The 26,598-nt window shown below is 44.3% G+C and overlaps 1 protein-coding gene across 2 annotated transcripts in view; it reads right to left on the bottom strand.

Annotated features, from left to right (window-relative positions):
* Positions 1–26,598, bottom strand: part of LOC146776042 (fatty acyl-CoA hydrolase precursor, medium chain-like) — a 762,376-nt gene that overhangs the window by 426,200 nt on the left and 309,578 nt on the right. For both annotated transcript variants that reach the window (XM_085639201.1, XM_085639202.1), the window contains 2 exons: positions 22,191–22,304; positions 12,931–13,035 (listed from right to left, as the gene is read on the bottom strand). In XM_085639201.1, the coding sequence (XP_085495327.1) occupies positions 12,931–13,035; positions 22,191–22,304 (219 nt within the window). The remainder of the gene's footprint in view (positions 1–12,930; positions 13,036–22,190; positions 22,305–26,598) is intronic.

Genomic DNA, 26,598 nt, shown 5'->3' with positions numbered 1-26,598 from the left:
CGATAATTATCCAAGCGCTAAGTGCGCTTAGCGATAATTATCGCTGGTTGTTGCTGATGCCCCTAAGAAGGATAGGTTCTGGAGTTATCAACAGAGCGGATACTGAAATTACAGTGGATTAGTGTTTAATTTGTTAAAGAATGGGTGCTGGTGCCCAAAGGTCTGCTCAGAAGCCTGTGACCAGTGCTACTAAATCTCAGCACCATGAATATAAATGCTGTGTAGCCTTTTGCCTCTTTACTCAACTATCAAATTGTCCCTGTCTCTTTATCTCTCTCTTGCAGAGAAACAATAAGTGAGGGTCTTTGGGATGCCACTTCAAGAAATGTACAACCTGAATTCTTGAGCAATGCCACTTGCAAATGTTAACTCAACAAGGTATTCAGATAATTCTTCACATACAGGCTGGTTGCGAACAAGCAAAGTATCATGGCCTGTTGGCCAACTGGTGGATGCTAATTGCTCCAATCTTAAAACTGTGCCCAAGGGTTTGTGAAATAATAATACTAATACTCATGGTAATCTCTCCCAGCCCACCCCTGCATGCTGTCCCACACCGTCTTGTTTTGTGTCTTTAACTGGCCCAATATCCTTGATTGTTGGTAGCTCCAGTGGTATTCCTGGTGGTAATCATGCCCTGGCCCTCTGTCATGATATTCGGAGTCTTCCGCTCACTGCCTGTCCATTTATTTTAAATCTTGGCCAGGGTTTCGCCCCTTAGAGGAGTCCTTAGACCAGCCTCGCTATTATATGGCTGGGCGATTTTAATGCCCACAGCTGCAGTAGAGCAGACCTTGGGGTGTGTGGTCTGGTTGGTGTCTTAGGTGACCCAATATATCACTTTAGTTAGAATGAGTACGGCAACGCATTAAATAGACAACTAGTGGTTCATAACCTGGGTACTAACCCAACAGATACCAATATGGGTCAACTTCAATATACGTTCTCCTCCCGGTCATGCAACTTAACAATTAATTACATCTTGGTCTCTGAACCCATTAGAAATCACATATCTCACTCTGAGGCCAAGTTCTATGCATTAAGCAATCACGCGCCAATCGCCTGTCAAATGGTCTGGGGCCTCAGTAATACTACTTATGGGAAACGATTCCCTAAGTCTTCGATTGCAAGGAAAAATGGTATAGTGTTGAAATAGGGAAAAATTGATACGTCCAAATTTATATGTAGCATTGTTTTTTAGGGTGTCCAAGGAAATGTTTACCTGCTTAGAGCACCCTCCGCTGACAGAGAAGACCATGCCAGCATTCGCACGAATTTTAGCTGAAATCAATATTGGCCTATATCGAATATGCACTCTAAAGGCACCAGGAGTAGTCTGCTGGTTTGATGATGCTTGTTCCAAGGTCCTTAAGAATCTCTATTCTGCTTTAAGAGTAAAAACACGAGATGTGGCACTGGTAAAAGCACTGCGGCTTTCATATAAAGCTGCGAGAACTAATAGGATGAGGGTTCTGAAAGAAGAGGCCTGGGATAAACTTTCCCAGGTGGCTGCTTTAAAGAACACCAGGGACTTTTGGAACATTAATAATGTCCCTTTTCTCAATGTTGATTCAGAGATCACCACTAATGTAGCTGTCACTGAGGAGGCTTGGGTGACGCATTTTGGAAAGACGTTTGGACAACCAGGCAAAGCTGTACCAAAGTTATCTGACCCACAGGTGACCGTATCAGAAAAACACCTATGCTTGGATGTAGATGAAGTGATGTCTGCCCTGAATCAATGTAGCCCATCAAGAGCACCTGGCCCCGATGAGGTACCAATAGATTTTAGTTAGACAACTAAGAGTTATGGGCCTCACTCCTCCCTCATGCCTTTAATGTTATAGCCCAAGTAGGTGACCCCCCCCCTCTTGGAAAAAGACAGTTGTCATACCAATTTTTAAAAAGGAAGACAAGGCCCTAGAAAAAAATTGTAGACCAATATCATTATTGGATAGCACTGCAAAATGAATGGACTGTTTGCTATTGAACAAGCTAGAGGCTTGGGCCCAAGAAAGGAATATTTTATCACATACTCAGTACTGTTTGAGATAGGGAAAAGGGATTATCGATCAGTGCCTTAACCTAAACCTACTAATTGCTAAATATGCTTTGGTTAAGGGAGGACAACTTTACATGGCCTTTATGGACTTGTCAGCGGCCTTTGATTCAGTAGTCCATGTAAAATTATGGTCTATAATGGAAGGCATGGGCATAGAGAAACACAATATTGACCTAATATGCGAGATGTATTCTGGTGCCACAGCCTGTGTTCATTGTGGAAGAGGGGGTGAAAGGACCAGACCCCTTGGAATAACCTGTGGTGTCAGGCAAGGGTGTGTACTTGCCCCCTTGCCCCCTTCCTATTTTCACTATACACAAATGGTGTGGAAGCTGTCCTGGCTGAGTCTGCAAATGACGTTCTGATTATCAATTTCACCCCAGTGCCTATACTTCTCTATGCAGATGATGCTGTCTTTCTGACCCAGACTGGCAATGCACTCAAGGATCTGATAGAGACGAATACTAGGTTTATGAATAACATAGAACTTAGAGTAAATGAAGCCAAGTCTTTTGTGCTCGTAGCAGGTCAGAGATCAAAATAAATCCCAAGATGAAATATAGAAGGGAGGAAAGTGGAGGTGGTGGATTATTTTTGTTGCCTAGGGATACTTTTTGATTCCAAAAACACATGACAAAATATGGTGGTTAATAGGGGGATATCGATGGAAAGAAGAATAGGGGCTCTATTTAGAGCCATAAAATGGCTTCGGTCAAAGCCAATTTATGTAATCAAAAAGATCTATGAAGCAAAAACAACATCTCTAACTACCTATGGGGCAGCTATTTGGGGAACCACCAGCATATCTGTTTTACAACTAATTGAGCATTGCTTTTGGAAGCACTTGTAAGGCCTTTCTAAAGCCTGCTCCTGCTAAAATTGTCATCTCGAACTTGATGTTCCTTTTATTTCAGACCAGATCTGTATTGCTCCAGCTATTTTATGGCACTTGGTGTGGAGAAGGGAAGAACTGAAGCTCACACAAGAAATCCTGAGAGATTCCTTAAACCTTGACGGCTTATCCAAAGTAAAGTGGCTCCAATTTGTTAAGAATAGTTTTTACGCCATCAGTCATGCTAATCTATTTGAAGATCCGTCCTTATGTAGGTCCATATTAAGAACTGAATTGAAAAAATTACTGCTGGTGAAGGAAAGGAGTGTAAGATGGGGGTCAAATTGTACAAAGTTGAGGGTTATATTATATCTTTTAGCACCGCGTGTGAACTCCATTGGCCACACTTACCTGACATTTGTGGCGAAAACATACTAGCAAGGTTTCAGCTGAATTACATTCCCCTTATGCTAGGCTATCCTTCTAATACATTCTCTATTGAGGCCCTGACTGTTTGTCTATGTGTTTCTCGTTCATCCCAATGTGACCTACACCTGCATAGCCTTAAATTTATACAATGTCACCCAGCCTCATATTTTTTTAAACTTTTACTGATCCCTTAACTTGTTATTGCCTGACATCTTTTCTTCAGCGAGCTTTAACCCCTTCGCTGCTGGGCCTCTTCCTCCCCTGTGCTAAGCCTTTCTTTTTTTGGCTATTTGGGGTAGTTCGTACTTAGGCCCCTGTTACTTTTTGACCACATAAGGTATCCACACCAACTTTGCATACTTTTTTTCCAACATCATGGGGATTCTAAAGGTACACAGGGTTTGTGGATTCCCCTGGAGGGGACCCAGAAATTAGCCAAAATACAGGTAAATGATTTTTTGTTTTGGAAAAATGGGACAAAAGGGCTACAGATAAAAGTGTCTGTTTTTTTCCCTGCAAATGGTATCAAAAAAGGGGTTGTGGTGCTGAAATCACCATCTTCCCAGCTTTCAGGGACAAGCAGACTTTTGTCAGAAAACCAACATTTTTTACACAGTTTTGGCATTTTTCTGGGACATAGCCTATTTTTGCTATTTTTTGTGCTTTCAAACTCCTTCCAGTTAAAGTAGAAATGGGTATGAAAGCAATAATGAATCCTGGAAAGCTACACATTTTGGAAAAATAGACAAACTTCTGAATTCAGCACAAGGGGTCATTTGTGTAGATCCTTCAAGGTTTCTTTATAGAAACTAACAGTTAAATATAGGATAACTTGAAAATTAGTTGAAAAAAAACCAGCCATTTGTGCCAACGTTTTCACCTGTAACTTCTTCTAATTGTGACAGCTGTTTAAAAACAATATACCGTTACATCTGACAGACCTTTCTGGTTTTGGGGATATATAGGACTTGTAGGTTCACCAAGAACCCGACGAACCCAGAGCCAATAACTGAGCAGCGTCTTGCAATGTTTTTTCATTATGTTCCCGGTACATAGCAATTAATTTGGGAAAATATATTCATGGAAATCTCGGTATGAAAGACACCTATGTATTTCAGAAATTGGAACAAAATATAGAGTTTAGAAACAGTAGATATTTGCACATTTCCGAAATTGTGAGTACCCATACTAGCATGAGACATAGGCCATTTTTCAAAATGACTTCTTTTTTACACATTGTCTTTCATTTGGAAGGCAGAAATGCATTGAAAGTCAATAGGAAATAACAGTTGCTCTACAATTCTGTTACCCTAAGTCTCTCAATAAAAATGGTACCTCAATTGTGTTGGTAGGCCTAGTGTCTGCAACAGGAAACGGTCCAAAACGCAACATGGACACACTTTGTTTTTACAGTGAAAACTGACCCTTTTTTGGAAAATGCCTATCTGTAGATTTTGAATCATAGCTTTGCCGGCACCTAGGGAATCCTAGCAAACCTATACATTTTTGAAAACTAAACACCCAGGGGGATCCAGGATAGGGTTACTTGTGTGGCTCTCACCAGGTTCTGTTACCCTGAATCCCTTGCACACCTCAAAATTTGTCAAAAAAAACATTTTCCTCACATTTCTGTGGTGGAAAGTTCTGGTATCTGCGTGGATCCACCAAATTCCAAAAACCCCGCGTTCCCCAAAGTCTTCTGAGAAAAATTGTACCTCACTTGCATGGGTAGGTCTAGTGCCCGCGACAGGAAACGGCCCAAAACGCAACACGGACACACCATATTTTCACAATGAAAAATGACCCTATTTTTTTGCAAAGTGCCTTGCTGTAGATTTTGAGCCCTAGCTCTGCCGGCACCTAGAGAAAGCTAGCAAACCTATACATTTTTTAAAACTAGACACCGGGGGGATTCCAGGGAGGTATGGCTTGCATGGATCCCCCAATGTTTTCTTACGCAAAATCCCCTGCAAACCTCACATTTACCTAAAAAAAATAAATCCACACTTTTTGTGTGGAAAAGATGTGGCATCACCGGGCTGACACAAATTTCTTATCACCCAGCATTCCCCCAGGTCCCCCTATAAAAATGGTGCCTCACTTGTGTGGGAGGCCCAAGTACCCGCGACGGGCATGGTCCCAAAAGGTATTGAGGTGACATCAAAATTGCCTTTCACAAAACAACCTGGTTTTGCAAGGGGGTCACCTGGGTTTTTGGCCCCGTGCTCGGCAGCCAGCTAGGAAAACCTACCAAAGCCACACATTTCTGAAAACTAGACATCCGGGGGATTATAGAAAGCAATAGCTTGCGTGGATCCCCCAACTTTTTCTTACCTCCTCTGCAAACCTCAAATTTAGCTGAATAAATCACCTTTTCCCACACATTTTTGTGTGGGAAAGTTGTGACATCATCGAGCTGACACAAATTTCTTACCACCCAGCATTCCCCCAGGTCTCCTGATAAAAATGGGGCCTCACTCGTGTGGGAGGCCAAAGTACCCGCGACAGGCAAGGGCCCAAAACGTATTGAGGAGACATCTAAATTGCCTATCACAAAACGACCTGGTTTTGCAAGGGGGTCACCTGGGTTTTTGGCCCCGTGCTCGGCGGCCAGCTAGGGAAACCAACCAAACCCACACATTTCTTAGAACTAGACACGCGGGGAATTATAGGGAGGTATGACGTGCGTGGATCCCCCAACTTTTTCTTACCCAGAATCCCCTGCAAACCTTGTTTGTGATGGGTAATTTTGATGTCACCTCACTAGGTTTTGGGCCCTTGTCTGTCGCGTGTACTTGACCCACCCACACGATTGAAATACCATTTTTATCTGGAGACCTGGGGGAATGCTGTGTAGAAGGAAATGTGTGGATCCACGCAGATTCCAGAACTTTCCCACTAAAGAATTGTGAGGAAAATGTGTTTTTTTACAGAGCCTGAGGTTTGCAAGGAATTTGGGTACCTGAAGCTGTTGTGAGCCAGACAAGTCACCCCATCCTGGATTCCCCTTGGCGTCTAGTTTTCAAAAATGTACAGGATTGCTAGGTTTACCTATGTGCCAGCTGCGGTAGAGCCCAAAATCCACAGGTAGGCACATTGTTAAAAAAAAGTTGGCACTTATTGGGCTTTTTGCTGCCCAGGAGGAATCGGTGGAGGGGGGGTTTGCCCCGATATGCCCCCAAGGGGGGCAAAAAGACTGTGGCTATTTTTTTGTGGGGGACATTCGTATGCCCATTTTGGGCAGGCCCCACCCCCGCACATAAAATAGCCAGGGTAATCGATGGCCCCTAGTGAGCTTTCTGTCCTCCCGCAGGCAGATCAGGGGCCACTGACCCATCTGCCATCCAGGGGGGCAGAAAGACTGGAATGTCTCTGGGAGTATGGAGTATTGTCAAGCCCATTCTGGGCAGCCCCTACCCCTACACAAATAAAAAAATAATCTCTGGTTTCTAGTGGGCTTTCTGCCCCCCCTGAGGGGCAGATTGGGGGCTACAGCTCCCATCTGCCTCCCGGGGGCAGAAAGACTGTCATTTTTGTGGGGAGTGGGGACATTGGCATGCCCTTTTAGGGCAGCCCCCTCCCTAAATCAAATTGTCCAAAGATAAATCCCTGGCATCTAGTGGGCTTTTTGCACCCCTCCTGGGGGGGGCAGATTGGGGGCTACTGTCCTATCTGCCACCCAGGGGGGACAGAAAGGCTGTCATTTTGGCAGGGGTGGGGCATTGGCATGCCCGTTTTAGGCAGCCCCTACCCTAATTAAAATTGCCCCCCAAAAAATCCCTGGCGTCTAGTAGGCTTTCAGCCCCCTGAGGGGGCAGATTGCGGGCTACTGCCCCCATATGCCCCCTAGGGGGGCAGAAAGTCTCTAATGGTGGTGGGGTGGGGTCATTGGCATGCCCGTTTTGGGCAGCCAACACCCTAATTACATATGGCAAGAAAAAAATCCCTGGCGTCAAGTGGGCTTTCTGCCCCCCTGGGATGCAGATTGGGGGCTACTGCCCCCATCTGCCCCCCAGGGGGGCAGAAAGTCTCTAATGGTGGTGGGGGTGGGGTCATTGGCATGCCCGTTTTGGGCAGCCAACACCCTAATTACATATGGCAACGAAAAATCCTTTGGCGTCAAGTGGGCTTTCTACCCCCGGGGGGCAGATTGTGGGCTACTGCCCCAATCTGTTTCCCCGGGGGGCAAAAAGGCTGTAATGGTGTGGGCCCCACTCTAAAAACAAATGCGCAAAATAAAATCCCTGGTGTTTAGTGGGCTTTCTCCCCCCCCCAGGGGGCAGATTGGGGGCAAAAGACTGAATTATGCCAATCTTGTATGGGTGGAGCAAAGACCCTTGTCCATGGGGCCACTCCCCCCTCCCTGGTGTCTAGAGGGTGGATCCCTGCTTGGGGATCGCCCTCCTGGGGTGATCCCCAAGCAGGGATCCATTGGTGAGGGGTACCATTGGAAAGGGGAGAGTCTCCCCTTTCCAATGATACCTCTCCCGTCTTTCTACGTGCTCATGGGGCTGAGATAGCCCTGATCGTCATTTCACTGAAACAGGGGGGGGGGCTCGGGAGCTGGGGAAGCTCTTCCACAGCTCCCGAGGCTACAGGGGAGAAATAGGAATCCCTCTGGTGCCTGCACCACAGGGATTTCCGGTGTCATGTGCCATGACGGCCGGGAGCCGTTGCGCGCACACGAGCATCGTTGTGCACGACGGCTCCCGGCTGTCGTGCGCATGGAAGGGGTTAAAAAGGAGAAACCAGAATCTGTATTGTGTGTCAACATGAGCAAGACCTTAACCCTTTAATGTTTTTAATTATTTGATTTTAAACATATGTGCATCACAATAGGGAACTTTAAGTGGCAGTATTCCACACACAATTATATTTTTATGCTGTATGCATGTAGTATACTTTTTATGCCATTGTTTTTTATTGGCAAAATAAAGTGATTATGACTGACTAGCCAGTCCACCCTCGAACACTCCTCATTACAGTTTGTGTAAGGCCATTCTAGAGCTTCCACCATCCCACATAAGCTGTCTTTTTTTGCTGTTGACTTTTAGAAAAAAGACAGGTGGTACTTTATAGAGCATGTTGTGTAGGATGTATAGCAATACTGGCCGCACCATCATTTTAAACAAAGCAGCCCACCCTATAAGGGACAGTGGCAACTGTCTCCAGTGTAGAACATTCTTACTCAACCGATCTAGCTGAGGAAATAGGTTATCCTCCAGGAACTCGCTATCTGTCCTCGAGATTATTATGCCCAGATACTTCAGTTTGTCTATAATCATCAGAATTTGTGCGCTGAACGGCGAAGTCGGTACATTCCCGCCCAGCACATGGAGGAGGAATTTGTCCCAATTTATCCGGTAACCAGAATAGCCACCAACAATTGGAATATATGGAGTATTCGACTTATCAAGAACATGGATTTGTGGCATACAATAGTATGTCATCAGCATACAACGATATTTCCTCCTCCTATCCATCTTCTCCCACAATTCCCTAGATTAACAGTCACTCCTGCCCCACGCCACCAGTGGCTCCTGTGCCAGAGCAAAAAGCATAGGAGAGTGGGCAACCCTGCCTCGTAACCTTATGTAAGGTCACAGGTCTTAACACCACCCCGTTCACTCTTACTCTAGCTAGCAGGTTTGTATACAGGAGTTGATCCCAGGTGCAAAACGGTGCGCCAAATCTGACCTGCTCCAGCACCGCAAACAAATATGGCCATTTGATGTTGTCGAATGCCATGCAGGCATCCATCAATAATAGCACAGCATCTTCTTCCGGCTTCATCTTTGTAATATGCATCACTCCATATAGATGTCTTAAATTAAGCTGGGTGCTCCTGTGGTGCATGAAGCCCGATTGGTCAGGGCGGACTATGGATGTTATGATGCTACTGAGTTCTGTCCCTAATACCTTCACTAGCACTTTTGCTTACATGTTTAACAATGAAATAGTGCAATACGAAATACAATCATCAGGGGGCTTGCCCTTGTTTGGAAGGACCATGATAGTGGCCAACTGTTGGTCTTCCAGGAGGCTACCCTGTTCCAATGCCTCCTGAAATATATTAAACATATCTGGAGCCTTAATTGATGCCATCCCTTTATATAGTTCAGCCGGTATGCAATTGGGTCCAGCCGCCTTCCCTGACTTTAGGTCCCTAATGGCCCGACCTATGTCCTCAATGATGAAATCCTTGTCTAACTCGTCTCTCGCCTCCAGTGATAACCTGGGGAGGCGGGCATCTCGAAGAAGTTCAGTACAGTCTGACCCTGTTTTACTCGAGGTAGACATGTACAGTTTCTCGTAGTGGTCAGCAAATGCTGCTGCTATTTCTTCTCTCATCCTGCTGATCTCCGTTTGCAGAGTACAGACCTTTAGCACCCAACTTCATTATCTATTTCACTTGTCTAATCAGACTATTAATTTATTGGCTCTGTCTCCAACCTCATATAGTCTTCCCTGGGTATTCCTGGCCTGTATACTGGCTGTCTCCTCTGCTATATCTATACTTTTCCACTGTGTAACCTGTATTTGCTGTCTAACATGTGCATCTGACTCCCCACTCTCCACGGCCCTTGTCTTGAGCCTCATCAGGAATACTTTTCAAGTTTTTAATGATTTAGAAAATGTAGACTGACTTAACAGGATCTCTTTTCCATGCACACTGGTCCATGAGCATTAATGGTCCTCTTTTGCCTTCCTTTATAACTAATACTCACATTTCTGTCATGTTTCCAATAGTGGATTCAGCTTCAGCTCAGCCAGAAGATACTCTGCACTTCACCTACCTCTTAATAAAACAGTCTAGTGAGAGGCTGGTGAGGCTGAATCACCGCATTTTTTCAGCAGGGATTCCGCCACACCAAACTTAGGGGCATATTAACAAGGGCTTTATCTCCATTTTTTTGGCTTTAAAAGCCAAAGAAGCAGAGATAAAAATATCGCCCTATCAACAACAACATGCGATTTTGCATGTTAGCACCCTTTTTTACTACGCTTCCCTTTGCATCTCTAATGAGATGCAAAGTGGGCGTTACAGAGTAAAATAATAGGAGAAATGTCGCAAAGTGACATTTCTCCTATTATCAAGCTTCTCGCTAACGCTGTTAGAGACAAAAAAAACAGCGCTAACCACGGTTAACGCTGCTTTTTTACGTCTGCTAATTTTCAGACTTAGCCATGTAATCCAATGGGAGGTGGATTACATGGCTAAATCCACCATGGGCTCTTAACAAGGATATCCCTATCCTTGTAGTTTTATCGCTGCATTACCAGCGATAACCTCCCAAAATGCCGCTATCGCTGGATTTTTTATCGCCTAGGCGGTTAGCATTGTTAATAACGCAATAACCAGGCGATATTATCCAGCGATAGCGGGCGTTAAAAAAATTAACGCTAAGCGCCCTTAGCGTTCATTTTCCCTGTTCCTTGTTAATATGCCCCTTAATGATCCCAGTCGCCTTTAATGATAAACACCACTGATATAATTAGGCAGCACTTTGATTTTTTCAGAAGCACCCCAAATATTGGGGCATCGCCCATATTAATTTGGACTCCATGATGGCACATGAAAACAAATACCTGAGGATATTTCATGTGTTGGCGGGGAAGAGGAGGGATGTTCAATGACACTGGTAGTCATGCAAAAGTCATTTCTCCTCTTAGCAGTGTTTAAATCTAGTGCTAAAGCTCGGGCATAAGATTTTTCACTGCACCATAATGTATGGTGCATCATTGCTTCTGCTGCATGATCATTATTTTGCTCAAAATCCCATCTTTCTCCCATGCACTAACAAATATTTGCCGCATGCAGAGGAATAGTCCTCCTGTCAAGCATGACAGATGTTAAAAAAACTTGAATATTTCACAAATCTCTCTCATACCTGCTTCTAAACCTCTGTATGTTCATTCAATCTATTGAGAATATTAGCAAACAAGTTATGGAACGTTCTTCCTTGGAGAGACTTCGATAGCCTTCTTGAGAAACTTGGACTTCTTCTACCCAATTTGTGGAACACGTGGCTCGTAGTAAGGCAATTCCATCATTGTTTGGATCCCGTCTAACCCTATTTTATGATATTCTGATTCAGGCAACAAAACAATCGTGTATGAAATTACATTCCTTTAATGGTCACCTTGCACATGGTACAGTCTACCGCAGGTGTTATGAAGGATGGTTTTGTTGTGTCTAGTCAGTCTTGTGTACAAGGTCACCTACCATATTCAAAAAAAGGATGCACGATCTCCTCCTCCGTTTTCTTCCTCATGCAGGTTACAATTGTTTTTTTGTCTTTAAAAGCCAAAGAAGCAGAGATAAAAATATCGCCCTATCAACAACAACATGCGATTTTGCAGGTTAGCACCCTTTTTCACTACGCTTCCCTTTGCATCTCTAATGAGATGCAAAGTGGGCTTTCCAGAGCAAAATAATAGGAGAAATGTCGCTAAGCAACAGTTCTCCTATTATCAAGCTTCACGCTAACTCTGTTAGAGACAAAAAAAACAGCGCTAACCAAGGTTAACGCTGCTTTTTTACGTCTGCTAATTTTCAGATTTAGCCACGTAATCCAATGGGAGGTGGATTACATGGCTAAATCCACCATGGGCTCTCAACAAGGATATCCCTATCCTTTTAGTTTTATCGCTGCATTACCAGCAATTACATCCCAAAATGCCGCTATCGCTGGATTTTTTATCGCCTAGGCGGTTAGCGTTGTTAATAACGCGATAACCAGGCGATATTATCCAGCGATAGCGGACGTTAAAAAAATTAACGCTAAGCGCCCTTAGAGTTCATTTTCCCTGTTCCTTGTTAATATGCCCCTTAATGATCCCAGTCGCCTTTAACGATAAACACCACTGATATAATTAGGCAGCACTTTGATTTTTTCAGAAGCACCCCAAATATTGGGGCATCGCCCATATTAATTTAGACTCTATGATGGCACATGAAAACAAATACCTGAGGATATTTCATGTGTTGGCGGGGAAGAGGAGGGATGTTCAATGACACTGGTGGTCATGCAAAAGTCATTTCTCCTCTTAGCAGTGTTTAAATCTAGTGCTAAGGCTCGGGCATAAGATTTTTCACTGCACCATAATGTATGGTGCATCATTGCTTCTGCTGCATGATCATTATTTTGCTCAAAATCCCATCTTTCTCCCATGCACTAACAAATATTTGCCGCATGCAGAGGAATAGTCCTCCTGTCAAGCATGACAGATGTTAAAAAAATTGAATATTTCACAAATCTCTCTCATACCTGCTTCTAAACCTCTGTATGTTCATTCAATCTATTGAGAATATTAGCAAACAAGTTATGGAACGTTCTTCCTTGGAGAGACCTCGATAGCCTTCTTGAGAAAGTTGGACTTCTTCTACCCAATTTGTGGAACACGTGGCTCGTAGTAAGGCAATTCCATCATTGGTTGGATCCCGTCTAGCCCTATTTTATGATATTCTGATTCAGGCAACAAAACAATCGTGTATGAAATTACATTCCTTTAATGGTCACCTTGCACATGGTACAGTCTACCGCAGGTGTTATGAAGGATGGTTTTGTTGTGTCTAGTCAGTCTTGTGTACAAGGTCACCTACCATATTCAAAAAAGGATGCACGATCTCCTCCTCAGTTTTCTCCCTCATGCAGGTTACAATTGAAGCAGAATCAGGATAGTCACAGCCAGTGGCATTAGCAATCATCTGCAGGGTTTAAAGAAACAAACAAAATTAATTTGTACTCGACAATTGACATACAGGATTTCATGTGAATGTTGCTCTACAGAACAGGAAATGGATTACACAATGTGCTCCTTTTTGGAAAAATTCACAATAAAAATGAAGGCCCCAAACATTAAGTTACATATATTTAATGGCTAATAAGTGTACTTTTCAATTTCTAGACGATGAATGCCTTCCTACATAAGCATGTTTTTTCAAGATTGCGTTAATAGTATTTCATTACAGTAACCGCTGAAATTGCATTAATTTATATTGCAACAATATGACAAAAGTTCTGCGAGTTTATAGTGTGAACATGGGCTGTTCAGTTCTCACACAACCTTGGTTTCATGAGAAAATTGAAATTTTCTTCTACTTTCTCTTTAGACGGTGCACACACTCCTTTATTTTAACAAAATTGCAAAAACGTGATTTTTTTCTTATCTATGATTAACATAACACTGCGAAGTGGTCCAATTATTCTACTGTGGGACACCGAAAAAATCGAATTTAATAACAATTTATTTCCGCTATGGACTCTTCCATCCATTTAGTTTTGCTGCAGGTCCGATTTACGCTACAGTAATTGTGAAGGTGTTTTACTTAAATCTCTGCTTTGTAATTGCCTTATATCGAGATACTTCGGCCAAATACTCAACAGGTCATGCACTAGGCGGCGCAAAAAAGTAAGAAGACAACAACAACTTGCAACAGGGAATTGCACACATCATGAACTACAGTATCAGGATCTCTGGAATTTAACAATTGTAAACAGCATTTATGCAGGTGAAAAATATATTAATAAAATCAACCTTTCACTATATTTTATTTAGGATTAAGAGCATAAAAATGGGTATTATGGTGTGGGGTCGGACATATATACATGTACGCACTCATACACACGTGCTGTCTTTCTAATTTACTCAGCCCCTTCCTCTTCATGGGCATAAGGCCAATAAACTATTCTTGGATGTTATAGGTCGCAGTTAATGAATGTTCTGCTCCTGCGTCATTTCTGCGTCACAGTTGGTTATTAATGGGTTGCATCTTTGATGAACAGGTACGGTAATTTACATGTTCCCGCAGCAGCAACTGGACTTTTTAGGTTACTACGTTTCAAATTACTGGTGTTTTTTTACTTCCGTGATTTGATGCAATAATGTTTTGCCCTTCTTGACATTAGCAACGCAATGAATACTCCTTATGCAGGTGAGTAGAAATGTGCAATTACATAAATACAACATTACTAACTTATAAATCATATACTTTTTAATAAGACCTCAAATTCAAAAAAATTCAAAATGCCATATCCATAAGGAGAATATTTCCTAACGAGCATTCATTTCAAAACTGCACCTCATAGATATGGAAATAGAATTTACTACAACTTCCAAAAATAAGTTTCCATTTAGACTACATTCTTCATTCTTAATACAGGAAGGTATACATACCCAATTATCCCTGCCACCTGTTGCTTTGTTACAGCAGAAACATGGAATTGTAATGTTTCTGTAATTGAATCTATCGTGCAATGTATGAGGGGCGTGCCTCTAATGTTTGCTTTTTAGGTCTCGGCTAGCGAAGGCTGCGCTTGCGCAGTCTCGCTCGCGAGACATAATGACTTGGAGAAGAGGGGCTTGAACCCGCCCCTCTTCTCCCCTCTTCTCCATTGGCTGGCCTCTTGAATGCTGGCCAGCCATTGGAGAAGAGCTCCGTCACTCCAAACAGGCCCCGTCCTTTTCGGATTCGGGGGCGTGTTTTTTGCAACTTTTCTAATTATGTCCTCCAGCCAATGGCAAGAGGAGAGTAAAGAAAAACACGCCCCCGAATTCGAAACCGCCGCTGCCTTTCTCCGAGGCATTTCTGCTTCGCCTCGGAGAAAGGCAGTGGTGTGCTCGTCCTCTCCCCCTGCTCTCGGGCAACCCTGCTCACCTCTGGTGCTGATCTTGCTGAAGATGTCCCTATCGAGTGGTAAGACTGTTCTTATCTTCTTCACCCCACCGACATCTTCACTCGGCGCTGATCACACCACGCTTCCCGCACCTCTAGCATGCTTTTCAACCCTCAGCATAGGGCTGCCGAGCACTTTGCCAGGGCCGGATTTGGTTCCCAGTCCGGCCCTGGTCCCGACTGTTGGGTTGGAGGAGGGCAGCGATCGTCGCAACCCCTAACAAAGCAGCCTAAACAAGATTAGTTATAACCCCCCCACCCCCCGCCTGTCACGAGGACCATTGTCCGGGGGTGGCCGCTGTTGGTATCACCATTCTACCGCTGCCTGCGGAACGGTGGGGTTTTGGGGGTTGGGCAACGCTCACACACAGGACGGGGAATCGATTCCTTGCTCCACTTGGCCGTGCCTGCCATTTGCTCAGAAGACCAGGGTTTCTCCTCCCGCCAATTCAGGTCCCTGTGCAGGCGTGGGATGTCCACTGTTGAGCAAACGGGGGAGGGGGGCTGCGTGCTCGCATCGCTCCCCTTCCCCACACTAATATGCTGGCTTGTGCATGGGGCAGCAGGAGGACGCGGGCAGAGGTGCCGTTTGGTCCTCCGATGCAACGCAGGCTATGTGCACTCCGGGGCGAGCCCTGGCCCTTGCAGTAGTATGGAGTGGGCTTATTCTGCCCACAAAGGGTGACTGGAGTTGGCACCTGGTCGCGCACACGTGGGGGGCCCCACGAGATGCGCTGGGGCTCTGCCTGACATCCCCCCCCCATAACTTCCCTCGCAACGATCGGGGTAGAAGGGATGCGTCGGCATCGCTGGGCCTCCCCTTCCCCCCCAGACTAGTGACCGTTGCTCCGGAGCGGCCCAGGTAGTTTCCTCTTAGGAGGGGTCGGCACAGCGACCCGCGGCAGTCACCGGGCTTGCGGGGAGGGCCTCACCCTTTTACCTCGAACAGAATATTGTGCTCCCCTCCCCCCCCGGGTGCTCTTCAGCGAAGGTGACGCTAGTTACAGTACGTCTGAACAGGGTATACCCTCCCCCCCCGCCCCCCGCATTTGCTTTGGGAACGAATAACACAGTAGGCGGGATTGTTTGGGCACGATAGATTTTCTGGCCTGGCGCTACAACCTTGACTGTCCAGGCCATGCGTTCATCTTTGCGTACGGCTAGTAATCACCAGAGGACTTCCCTCCCCCATCAGGATTAGGAGGGTCAGAGTAAACGGCTCGGGGTGCCTAACCAAGTGTGGCAGACGTTGAGCAGGCGTTTTGCCCAGCAAAGTGTAAGGAATGCAAAGTTGTGCATCAACTTGTTTGCTGTTGGCGCAAAGCGTGCGACAATCATACACAAGCCTTAGCTGCTGCTTCTTATCTTATGCAGCAAAAAAAATAATAATACATGGGATTGGATCATTGTTGGCACCTTCACCAATCCAGCGTGCTGCACAGGCTCCAGAGGCGCTGATTGGCCATGGGGTCCGCACGTGCCCCTGCAGTGTACAAAACACTCACCGAGCCGTCCCCGGTCTCCGCCAGTGGGCGGGCGCCACGCAGCGTGGAGCGGGCCCAGTCTGGCTGGTGGAGGACCTATGGTGAGTCAATCACGGGCGGGGGATCCAAGCCGCGGGATGACAGCCCGTCTCGGTCCAGCTGTCCACTGGGGTGCCCAGGGGGAAGTCAGTCAATGAGAGGGAACTGAGCAACGACTGACAGCTGCCCGACTGCCCTAGCTGCCTGCACTGCTGCCCAGGTAGGGGAGCTCAGGCTTGTTGTGGGGACTGACATCAGACTGTGGGTGCAAGTCATGTGGGATCTTTAGGTTTACTCCACTTGTATGTCACCAATTGGATGGCACTGTAGGGGTACTTTGCAGCTTTTAGGCTGAGCAGGGCGGTTCTTGTTCTGCATGTCACTCATGCGCCAGGCTACACTGTTAACATTTGGAAACATATTATTTATCCTTCATGTGTTTGCAATTTTTATATTAAAAATGGATTTTTGCGTGGAATATGATACTTATAGAGTCAGACCCTATTCCATTTTCCTGCATTGTAGTACATTTAATGTTAACGTTTTGAACAGTTAAATATTTTGATGCTGTTTTAAGTACATATTTTTGTCTAACTATTTTGGGTGGATGATACCTATTTTAAGTGTATTTTTATTGTGTATTTAGAGCAGACGATTGTCATGCCATCAGAAACACCTTTTAATAACTGTGTGTGTGTGTGTGTGTAGGTGGCTCTGTGGGTGGCTCTATTTCTGTGTGAGTGGCTCTGTGTGTGGGTGGCTCTGTGTTTGTGGGTGGCTTGGTGTGTGTGGCTCTGTGTGTGGGTGCAAATGCAATAGGTCTCGCATTTGAGAGTGATTAAGCTATTGACATTGTAAATAACAATGCTGTTTTTTTATATGTTTTAAAAACAAAAACATAAACAAAAATAATGTCATGAGCAATGCCAATAGCTCTAACTTTAACAATGCCGAGACCATTGCATTGTAAATGCTTGTTTAGAGAAGTTCTGGTTTCCTGGCAATCTTCAAATAGTTCATTTTTGTGTAGCCTCTTTTTTAGGCGGTACCCCGGAACATTTCTCTGGAGCTGTAATATACTTTCCACTATTTCAACTTTCACATAAGTGAGACGTAATGGTATTTGTCAAAAACAAACAAAACAATCTAGGGGCATATCAGCAACAACCGGCGATAATTATTGCTAAGCTCACTTAGCGCTAGGATAAATATCGCCGGCTAGTGTGGATTTTTATCACTGAGATAGCGTGCTATTAGCAACGCTTAGCTCAAAAGCGATAAAAATCCTAGCGCGAACTGCCTAACGTGAGATTATCGCTGGAAACCCAGCGATAATCTCACGAAATGTGGCGTTAGCTTGTTGATAGGGCCTCACAAACTTAGCCATGATATTCACCTTCTATAGGATATCACGGCTAAGTCAGTCCTGAAGCAGGCGTAAGGAAAGTAGCGATAACAGGGGTTATCGCTACTTTTCTTGCCGCTATGCTTAATAGCGTGGGGCTTGATGATTGGAGAAATGTCGCTTAGCGACATTTCTCCTGTCATGTTAGGTCAGGGACGCCCACTTTGCATCTCATTAGAGATACAAAGCTGGGCGTTAAGGTTTTGTGCGCTAAAGCAAAGTTTCACGCTTTAGTGTGACCTTGCTAATTAGGCGATAAAATTATCGCCGCTTCTCGGCCGAAAACGGCCGCAAAAGCGGCGATAAATTTTTTGCGCCGCCTTGTTAATATGCCCCCTAGTGCTTTCCCGTCTGCTCCTTTGATCCATTTTTTAATGCAGAATTCAACCCATAGTTGTGTTTGAGGCCTAGAGCTTGTGAAATAACCCATTTAAGTGCTTAACATTGTAAACCCAAACAGAAGAATGATAACAATACTGCAAGATAATGTCCTTAAAACATGTGTTGCTGATAATTCTCCATGTTTGGAATTAAGAATCTTAAATTTATTACAGGTTATGTTAGATTTATTCGCCAAAATGGCAGACACAGTATGGCAGGATAAATATTTCAAATAGTTGCGGCAAACAGCAGTAGAGCTTAACCTCCTCCACTATGGACCACCTTAACCACATTTATGGTTACTTCTACCACCATCACATCTTAGCATTTTTGTCTTACCAATGTGACTCTTTACATAAATTACAAATTGCATTTATGTAGCTTATCTTACATTCTCTATAGAGAAAGAAGCAAGTGATCCATTACAACCATGTAATCTTCATACAATATTAAAGACAGTTCCGAGTTTTGGTGGATAACACATTGTTTTGTTTAAAAAATGGATCCCTTTAAAATGTGGCATCTCTTAGATGTAGGCCAGTACACAACTAAGCTTGGGCAGAATTTCAAATACGCCTGAGTAATTGGAGTAATTTGAATAATTCTATGTTACTCTTAAATTGATAATAACACAATTATGCTTACTCATGTAATTAAGAGTAATTTGGGGGAAACAAAATCCTGCCGCGAGAGCTGCTCTCTCAGCTGTTTATGTTCTGTTGCATTTAGCATTTTTTTCTTAGCAAAACATGCATCCTCGCTTCATTTCGTCCACAAGGGTGCATTTTGGACCTAGAAATGAGTGGTAAATGTGTAGAGTAAGTGCACACTTAGCAAGCGTGAGTCGCTGCTTCTGCATGCTATTCAGGTCCTGTTGCATTAAGCACTATTTCTTGGCACAAAATGCATCCTTGGATCCATCTTGGCCACAAGGGGCATTTTTACGCTAAGATAATAGTGCTAAACGCTAAACACTGAATTACTCTTGTGTAATCATGTGTAATCTTGCAGAATTATTTAGCATTTCTGCGTGACTACACTACACGGAATTACACTAGTTCCACCAACCCCAAACATAAACTTGTATTAAGCCTTTTAAGTGTAGCGCTATCCAGAACTGACCCTTGCTCTACCATTTACCAGCATTTCTCATGTATTTGTATGAGAAGCTATATTTAATGACAAAATACCATGTTCTATTCCTATTAGTTAGCAATGACTTTACTTTAACTCAGTTAAAAAGAAGGTTAAGCATTGTTAGTGAAGTTTAGGAGAGTTATTATACAAATGTTTGCAGGGCATGTTCCTGGACCCCTTAATATATGGAAAGACTACTGCTACTCTGCTTAGATTCAGGACTAGAACAGGTGGCTGAGAATGCTCAGGAGACTGGAGATAGGTAGCTCAAAATTAGAGGGTTGGTCTTTACTACAGCAATTTGGAGCCCACTAGGACCTTGGGCTCTTGCTGTCTACCAAAAAGGTTCCCTATTGATATCTTTATTATATATTCCCAATTATTCTAAAATAACGGCAGATTGCTCACCGTCTCCCAGACGTAGTTATAATACCTGCAGTCTGCATGGGGAATGTAGCTGCCACATAATAGAAGTACTGTGTTTCTACCTTTCTACCTTCTTCCTGGTTAAAGTAAGTTTGGAATTCAAAAACATGCTTATCAGCAACAATTATGAATGACTTATTTATATATTCAATCTAGAGGAAATTATATCCAAAAGAAAACCATTTTCCAGTCCATGGCTTGAAGATTCAGCATTCATTTTTAAACCAAAAAAACAGGTCAAAGTTATAAACGTATTCAGCCATTTATCTTGCAGAGTATGCAAAATCACTACAAATAGTAGAAACTACTTATTCTCCTGAGCACTCTTATATCCCACGATATTCTGCCAGAGGATTCTCTAATACCTAACATACACTACCTTGCGGCCTCTTTCATTTACATGTCGGTTAATAGTAGATCTCTTATTAAAATTCTGCTTTCTGGATTACTAGGCTTCTGGCAGAAACCTCCTTCAATTATTGTCTCATTTCAATAATTTCTCCCACTGACTCCCCCACTAAGAAGCATGTTGGGGCTTGATTGAGACAATCTTTGTTAGTATGCCAGTCATTGATATGTTTAGGCTTTAACCCCTTCGGTGCTCATGATGGAATGGTTCTGTCATGAGCACCAGTGCTCCTGTGCTCATGACGGAGCCATTCCGTCATGAGAACAGGGGTACTAAATCCGTCTGCTGCAGACAGCAGAGGGATTTCCCTTTTTTTATTGGCCTCTGGAGATTGGGGAAGAGCTTCCCCAACCTCCTGAGGCCAATTTACATTTTAATTTCAAAGCCATCGCGCGCATGGCGCGCTGACGTCAGTGCAATGAAATTTAAACTGAAACTTAGTTTCAGTTTAATTGTTTCCGTGCTCGTGGGGCTATCTCAGCCCCCGGAGCACCGAAAAAGATGGGAGAGGTATTGTTGGAAAGAGGAAAATCTCCCCTTTCCAATGGTACCCTTTCCTAGTGGATCCCTGCTTGGGGATCACCCCAGGAGGGCGATCCCCAAGCAGGGATCCACCCACTAGCACCAGGGAGGGGGGAGTGGCCCCTTGGGCAAGGGCCTTTGCTCCCCCATATTTGTTTGGGCACAACAGTCTTTCTGCCCTCCCTGGGGGCAGATGGGGGCAGTAGCCCCAAATCTGCCCCCCGGGGGGGGGCAGAAAGCCCACTAGTAACCAGGGATTTTTTTATTGACGTTGGGATACAATTCTGTGTTACCCTAAGTCTCTTGATAAAAATGGCACCTCACTTGTGTGGGTAGGCCTAGTGCCCACGTCAGGAAACAGCTAAAAACGCGACGTGGGCACCCTTTATTTTTACAGTAAAAACTGACCCTTTTTTTGTAAAGTGCCTAGCTGTAGATTTTGAACCCTAGTTCTGCCAGCACCTACGGAAACCTAGCAAACCTATACATTTTTTAACACTAGACACCCAGGGAAATCCAGCATGGGTGACTTGACTGGCACATTTTCCTCACAATTCTGTGATGGAAAGTTCTGGGATCTGCATGGATCCACAACATTCCATCCAACCCGCGTGAGGGCATTTGTATGCCCACTCTGGGCATCCCCCACGCATAAAAAAGCCAGCGTAATCGCTGTCGCCTAGTGGGATTTCTGCCCCCCGGGGCAGATCAGGGGCTACTGCCCCCATTTGCCCCCCTGGAGGGGCAGACAGACTGACATTTCTGTGGAAGGGTTGGGGGCATTGCCATGCCCTTTTTGGGCAGCCCCCACCCCAACGTCAATAAAAACAATCCATGGTTTCAAGTGGGCTTTCTGCCCCCTTGGGGGGCAGATTGTGGGCTGCTGCCCCTGTCTGCCCTCTGGGGGGCAGAAAGACTGATATTTCTCTGGGGGGGGGGCATTGCCATGCCCTTTTTGGGCAGCCTGCACCCCAACATCAATAAACAAAAAGATCACTTGTTTCTAGTGGGCTTTCTGCCCCCCCCCGGGGGCAAATTGGGGGCTACTGCCCCCATCTGCCCCTTGGGGGGCAGAAAGACTGTCATTTCTTAATAGTTGTATGTTTTCAGATACTGAGTCAGTGGAAGTATTCCATAAAATCCAGTTACCACCATTAACAGAAACACTGAACAATATCCTTGCATGAAAACTTGTTCGTACTTTACTTTGACCTAGAGTCTTGGTACTTAGACCAAGGCTGTTATCAGTTCTTTTGTTCAGTGATTACAAATTTCAACAGCATTTGAAGGCAAGATATAGTCTTTGTCATGGCATGATTCATTTGAGAATTCAAACAGGCACTCCACAAAGCAAAATATTTTAAAAGTATATAGAAAATCTTACCTTATTAAAGGCAACAACCATTTCTTGATCTGCACAAAAGATATTAGGTAGTAGCGATACTCCACTCTGAGAAATAGCTTTATGAAACAGGCCTTTGGATAAGGGAGATAAAATCTGAAAAACACAAAAACAATTGAAAATCCAAACTTGATAATAATTTGATGGCAAATCGAGATCTATTATGTTTTCCTATTATGACAGACTCTACAAATGTTAACAGTGTTGTTGTCCTATTGTTCATTTACTTGTGGTATTAATTGATAATGCTTGCCTGTCTAGACATTGTTCATTAAAATAATTATTGCCAGCTATATTACCTATTATCACCCTCAGGCGATCTCAATCATTATATGGCAGATTAGTACAGTAATTTACCTACAGTTGAAACTAAAATGTTGTAACAAGATACCACAGGTTTCTTTAAATGCAACAAATGTTAGGTGTGCAATAAATGTCAAAAAACTCAGTATGCCTTATGAAAGCAAACTGAAACAGATTGGAAAATGTATGACCTGTACATTGATTTTACAGTATATTAGATTCCATTCCTCTCTGATAAGAAGTGTATAGGAATCATGATTCACATACCAGTCAAGAAAATAATATATGAATACATGAGAGCTGTGCTGACCCAACAAACCATTCTATCTGGTGGTAGGACTTATTTCTGGATTTCAAAAGGGTTCGATAGTTTGTTTGCAATTTTTGGGGGAGTAAAGGTTTGATGAGAAATATCTCTGTTGGAAGGTGGATTATTATGTGGTGATGTTGGTTAGGCTTCACCATGCAATAATCTCACAATAACCGAAAGATGGTCCTTGGATTCACAATAATAAATCCTTAGGTCAGTCGTGGTAGAGTGACAAAGAGCAGTCAGGCTTTACTAGAGGAATATATGTTAAGCATTTCAGAGTACCAAGATGGACGATAAGTAATCGACACGACTCAAAAGAAATCCAACACCACTTAATTTAGACACCAACATGAACCAGATCACAAACATATTTTCAGAGTTATGCTTTTTAGAAGAAAACATAAATCACAGCCATTCAATACTGCAAAACAACATTGGAGATTTGATAGGTTATTTAATTTTTCACATATATCATGCCTATGTATCTGTGTAAGTGTGGGAATTTAAAAAGTAAATGATATTAGTGGTCAGAGTTCAACTTAAGGCCGCATTCTGTACTTTCGATTGTTCTGTAACAAACATAGTCCTTTCCCATCCAAAGTTCGGACCAAGCACGATGGAGGGCAGGCCAGCTACAGGACTCAGACTGGACCTGCTGACAAAGAACCTAGGGTAGAGCAAGCATTGACGCCGAAGAATCTATGCAAGGAGTCGAGGAGGCCACGCGTCATCTTCGATCCTGGGATGGAGAGGAAGTGTCAGCAAACCATCCGCACAGTTGATGAAGGCTTTGTCTATGAACCCCAATACAATGCAGGCACTGAGTCAATGTTAAGCAGCACTCTCCATTGTCATCAAGCTGTGCGATCCGTCGAGGAGATGTCATCGATTGGCTCCTGCATCGGTGTTGAAAGGCAATGTGTTGGTTCAGATCGATGCAAAGTCATCATTGCATCGACATTGATGCCAAAAACTGCTACAGAACCCACTTCTTAGGCATCAGAGTTTGTAGGAAGTCTTTGATAACCCTGAGACTTAAAAAACAGAAGACAAGATAGAAACCCCTTGGACTCACTCGGGGTTAGAGTGAGATGGGTCCAGTCCTTGTGCTCAGCAGGGCAGAGATCAGCAACTATCAGGTCAGCTCAGCAAAGCAGAGAAGCAGTTCCTTCAGAACAGTCAGTCAAGCAGAGTGGCAATCCTTGTAGCACAGCAGTCTTCATTCCTGGCAGGGTTCTTCACAGGTCAGCTAGGGTACTATCTTGATAGGGTCAGAGTCCCAGTACTTATACCCAAATGTGCCTTTGATGCGGGGGTGACTTCAAAGCAAACCCTTGAAGTGCACAGGTTCCCTTTCAACACAGCCTTTGTCTGCCAGGATATCTGTGGTGTATAATCAGCCTTTGTATGAGAAACAGGACACTGACTATTCAGGTGTTGGTGCCAGCTCTCTGTCCCTCTTCCTGTCCAGGAAGAGCTATCAGAATGTAGATGAATGCAAATGAGTTCTCCATCACACCCACCCCTCCTGTGTTTGTTTCTGTCTAGGATGAATAGACAAAGTGTATCTGTTACCCACCCCAGGTGTGTATTGGAGACATGCTGCAAGGCACACAGAGCAGTAAGAGCAGAGAAATGCACACTTTCTAAAAGTGTAACACCTAACACAGGGGTTGGGCCCTATTTGTCAGCAAGGCTGAGCCACTGAAAATTCAAAACTACATAACAACGCCAATACTGACTGTTCATTTATTTATACTTGATTTTTTCAAGACCACTCTATTTAATAAGATTGATCACCGATTATATTTCAATCATTAATCATATCACTTGGAAAATTCAAACATGTAAATAAACAATACATTAAACCCACCGAACATACATAATCAAAGAAAATTGGCCCCAATTCACAAAGGAAAATTGAGAGGAAATTCAAACTTTACAACTTACGGCTTTAGATATTCACAAAGGGCATTTACTACTCTTAAATGCCATTTGTGAATACCAAAAGTCATAAAGTTTGACTTTCAGTATTCAGAAAGGACATTTACAAGTAGTAAATGCCCTTTGCAAATAGCAAAAGTCATAAAGTTTGACTTTCCTCTCAGTTTACCTTTGTGAATCGGGCCAGTAAATACAAATATGAATTTACAAACAAGACAAAAGAATGCAAAAATGACAAAAATGTAAACATATCTATCAGTTCTGAAATATGATTGCCCGAGTAGGAGATATAATTAACTTCACAACAAAAACACCAATTAATTTTTTACTCCTTGATGAATAAGCACGGCAACCAAACAATGTACTGCTAATGTAACCAGGCGTTTGTATCAACATTATTAATTCATTTCCACCCTGATTACAGTGCTATTTTGCAGTACTTGCACTGTGGTTGCACAGATGTTGATGCATATTTGTGTGACATTTCATACAGTAAAACCTTGATGGTGGCCAGATCCATGCCAGATTTTTAAGATGACTAAGGGGCCGATTCCGATCCATTAAAAAAATTCCCCGTACGATTAGTATCCGGAATTTTTTCCGTACGAATCGTACAAGTGCCGTACAAACTGCTTAGTATGATTCGTATGGGAAAAAATCCATCCGAATCGCATTGGGAAAAATCACCCACACGTCCTCGGGTCGGAAATTGTGTCCGACACGTCCCCGGACGATTTCACGTACGAATCGGACAAATGAAGTCCGACCGCGCAAGTACGATCCGTACCGGCCGGACGATTGTACAACCGAATGGAAAAAACACCGTACGGACCGCACTCCTATAGCAACCATGGAGACATGTGCCCGCATACGCGCCAAACCCCCCCCAGCCCCCGGATGTACGCGCCGAACCCCCCCCAGCCCCCGTATGTACGCGCCGAACCCAGCCCCCTCACGGATGGACGCGCCGAACCCCACCGCACCAGTGTATGCACGGAGCCTACCCCCACCCGTGTATGTACGGAGCGAACCCCCACCCATGTATGTACGGAGCGTACCCCCACCCGTGTATGTACGGAGCGAACCCCCACCCGTGTACATACGGAGTGTACCCCCACCCGTGTATGTACGAAGCATACCCCCACCCATGTATGTACGCGCCGAACCCAGCCCCCCCACGGATGGACGCGCCGAACCCCCACCCCACCAGTGTATGTACGGAGCGTACCCCCACCCGTGTATGTACGCGCCGAACCCAGCCCCCCCACGGATGGACGTGCCGAACCCCCACCCCACGCGTGTATGTACGGAGCGAACCCACACCCCACCAGTCTATGTACGGAGCGTACCCCAGGCCCCAACACCAGCACCCTCACCCAACATCGCGCATGTACGAGTCGTACGAAGCCAGAGCACAGGTCAGCACTGTACAACAAAATGGCCGATGTACGCACCGTACAGACGCTAAAAACACACGTACAGAACCAGGACTAAGCAAAACAACACAAGGAGACTCAATTTGAATCGCACAAAGCCACAAAACATGTCCAACAAGCCCAAATACAACCTATTCACTGACCTGCAACTGGCAAACACCTAAACAGTGGCCCAAAACACAACCACTCCTTATAACACACCCACCCAAAGTTCGAACACAGCCACACCCACAAATAGACCAATAAAAAGGCCCAACACACACAAACCATGATCCTTTGCAACAGACCCACTACTGCCAGACCACACATACAAACAACTGCACCATACTACAACCTCCACTACACCTTACACTTTCACACCTTCACACAACCACCTTCACAAACACCCCCTCAT

This window comes from Triturus cristatus, chromosome 12 (genome assembly GCF_964204655.1).
Source record: "Triturus cristatus chromosome 12, aTriCri1.1, whole genome shotgun sequence".
NCBI lineage: Eukaryota > Metazoa > Chordata > Amphibia > Caudata > Salamandridae > Triturus > Triturus cristatus.
This window is presented reverse-complemented; position numbering and strand designations above follow the sequence as displayed.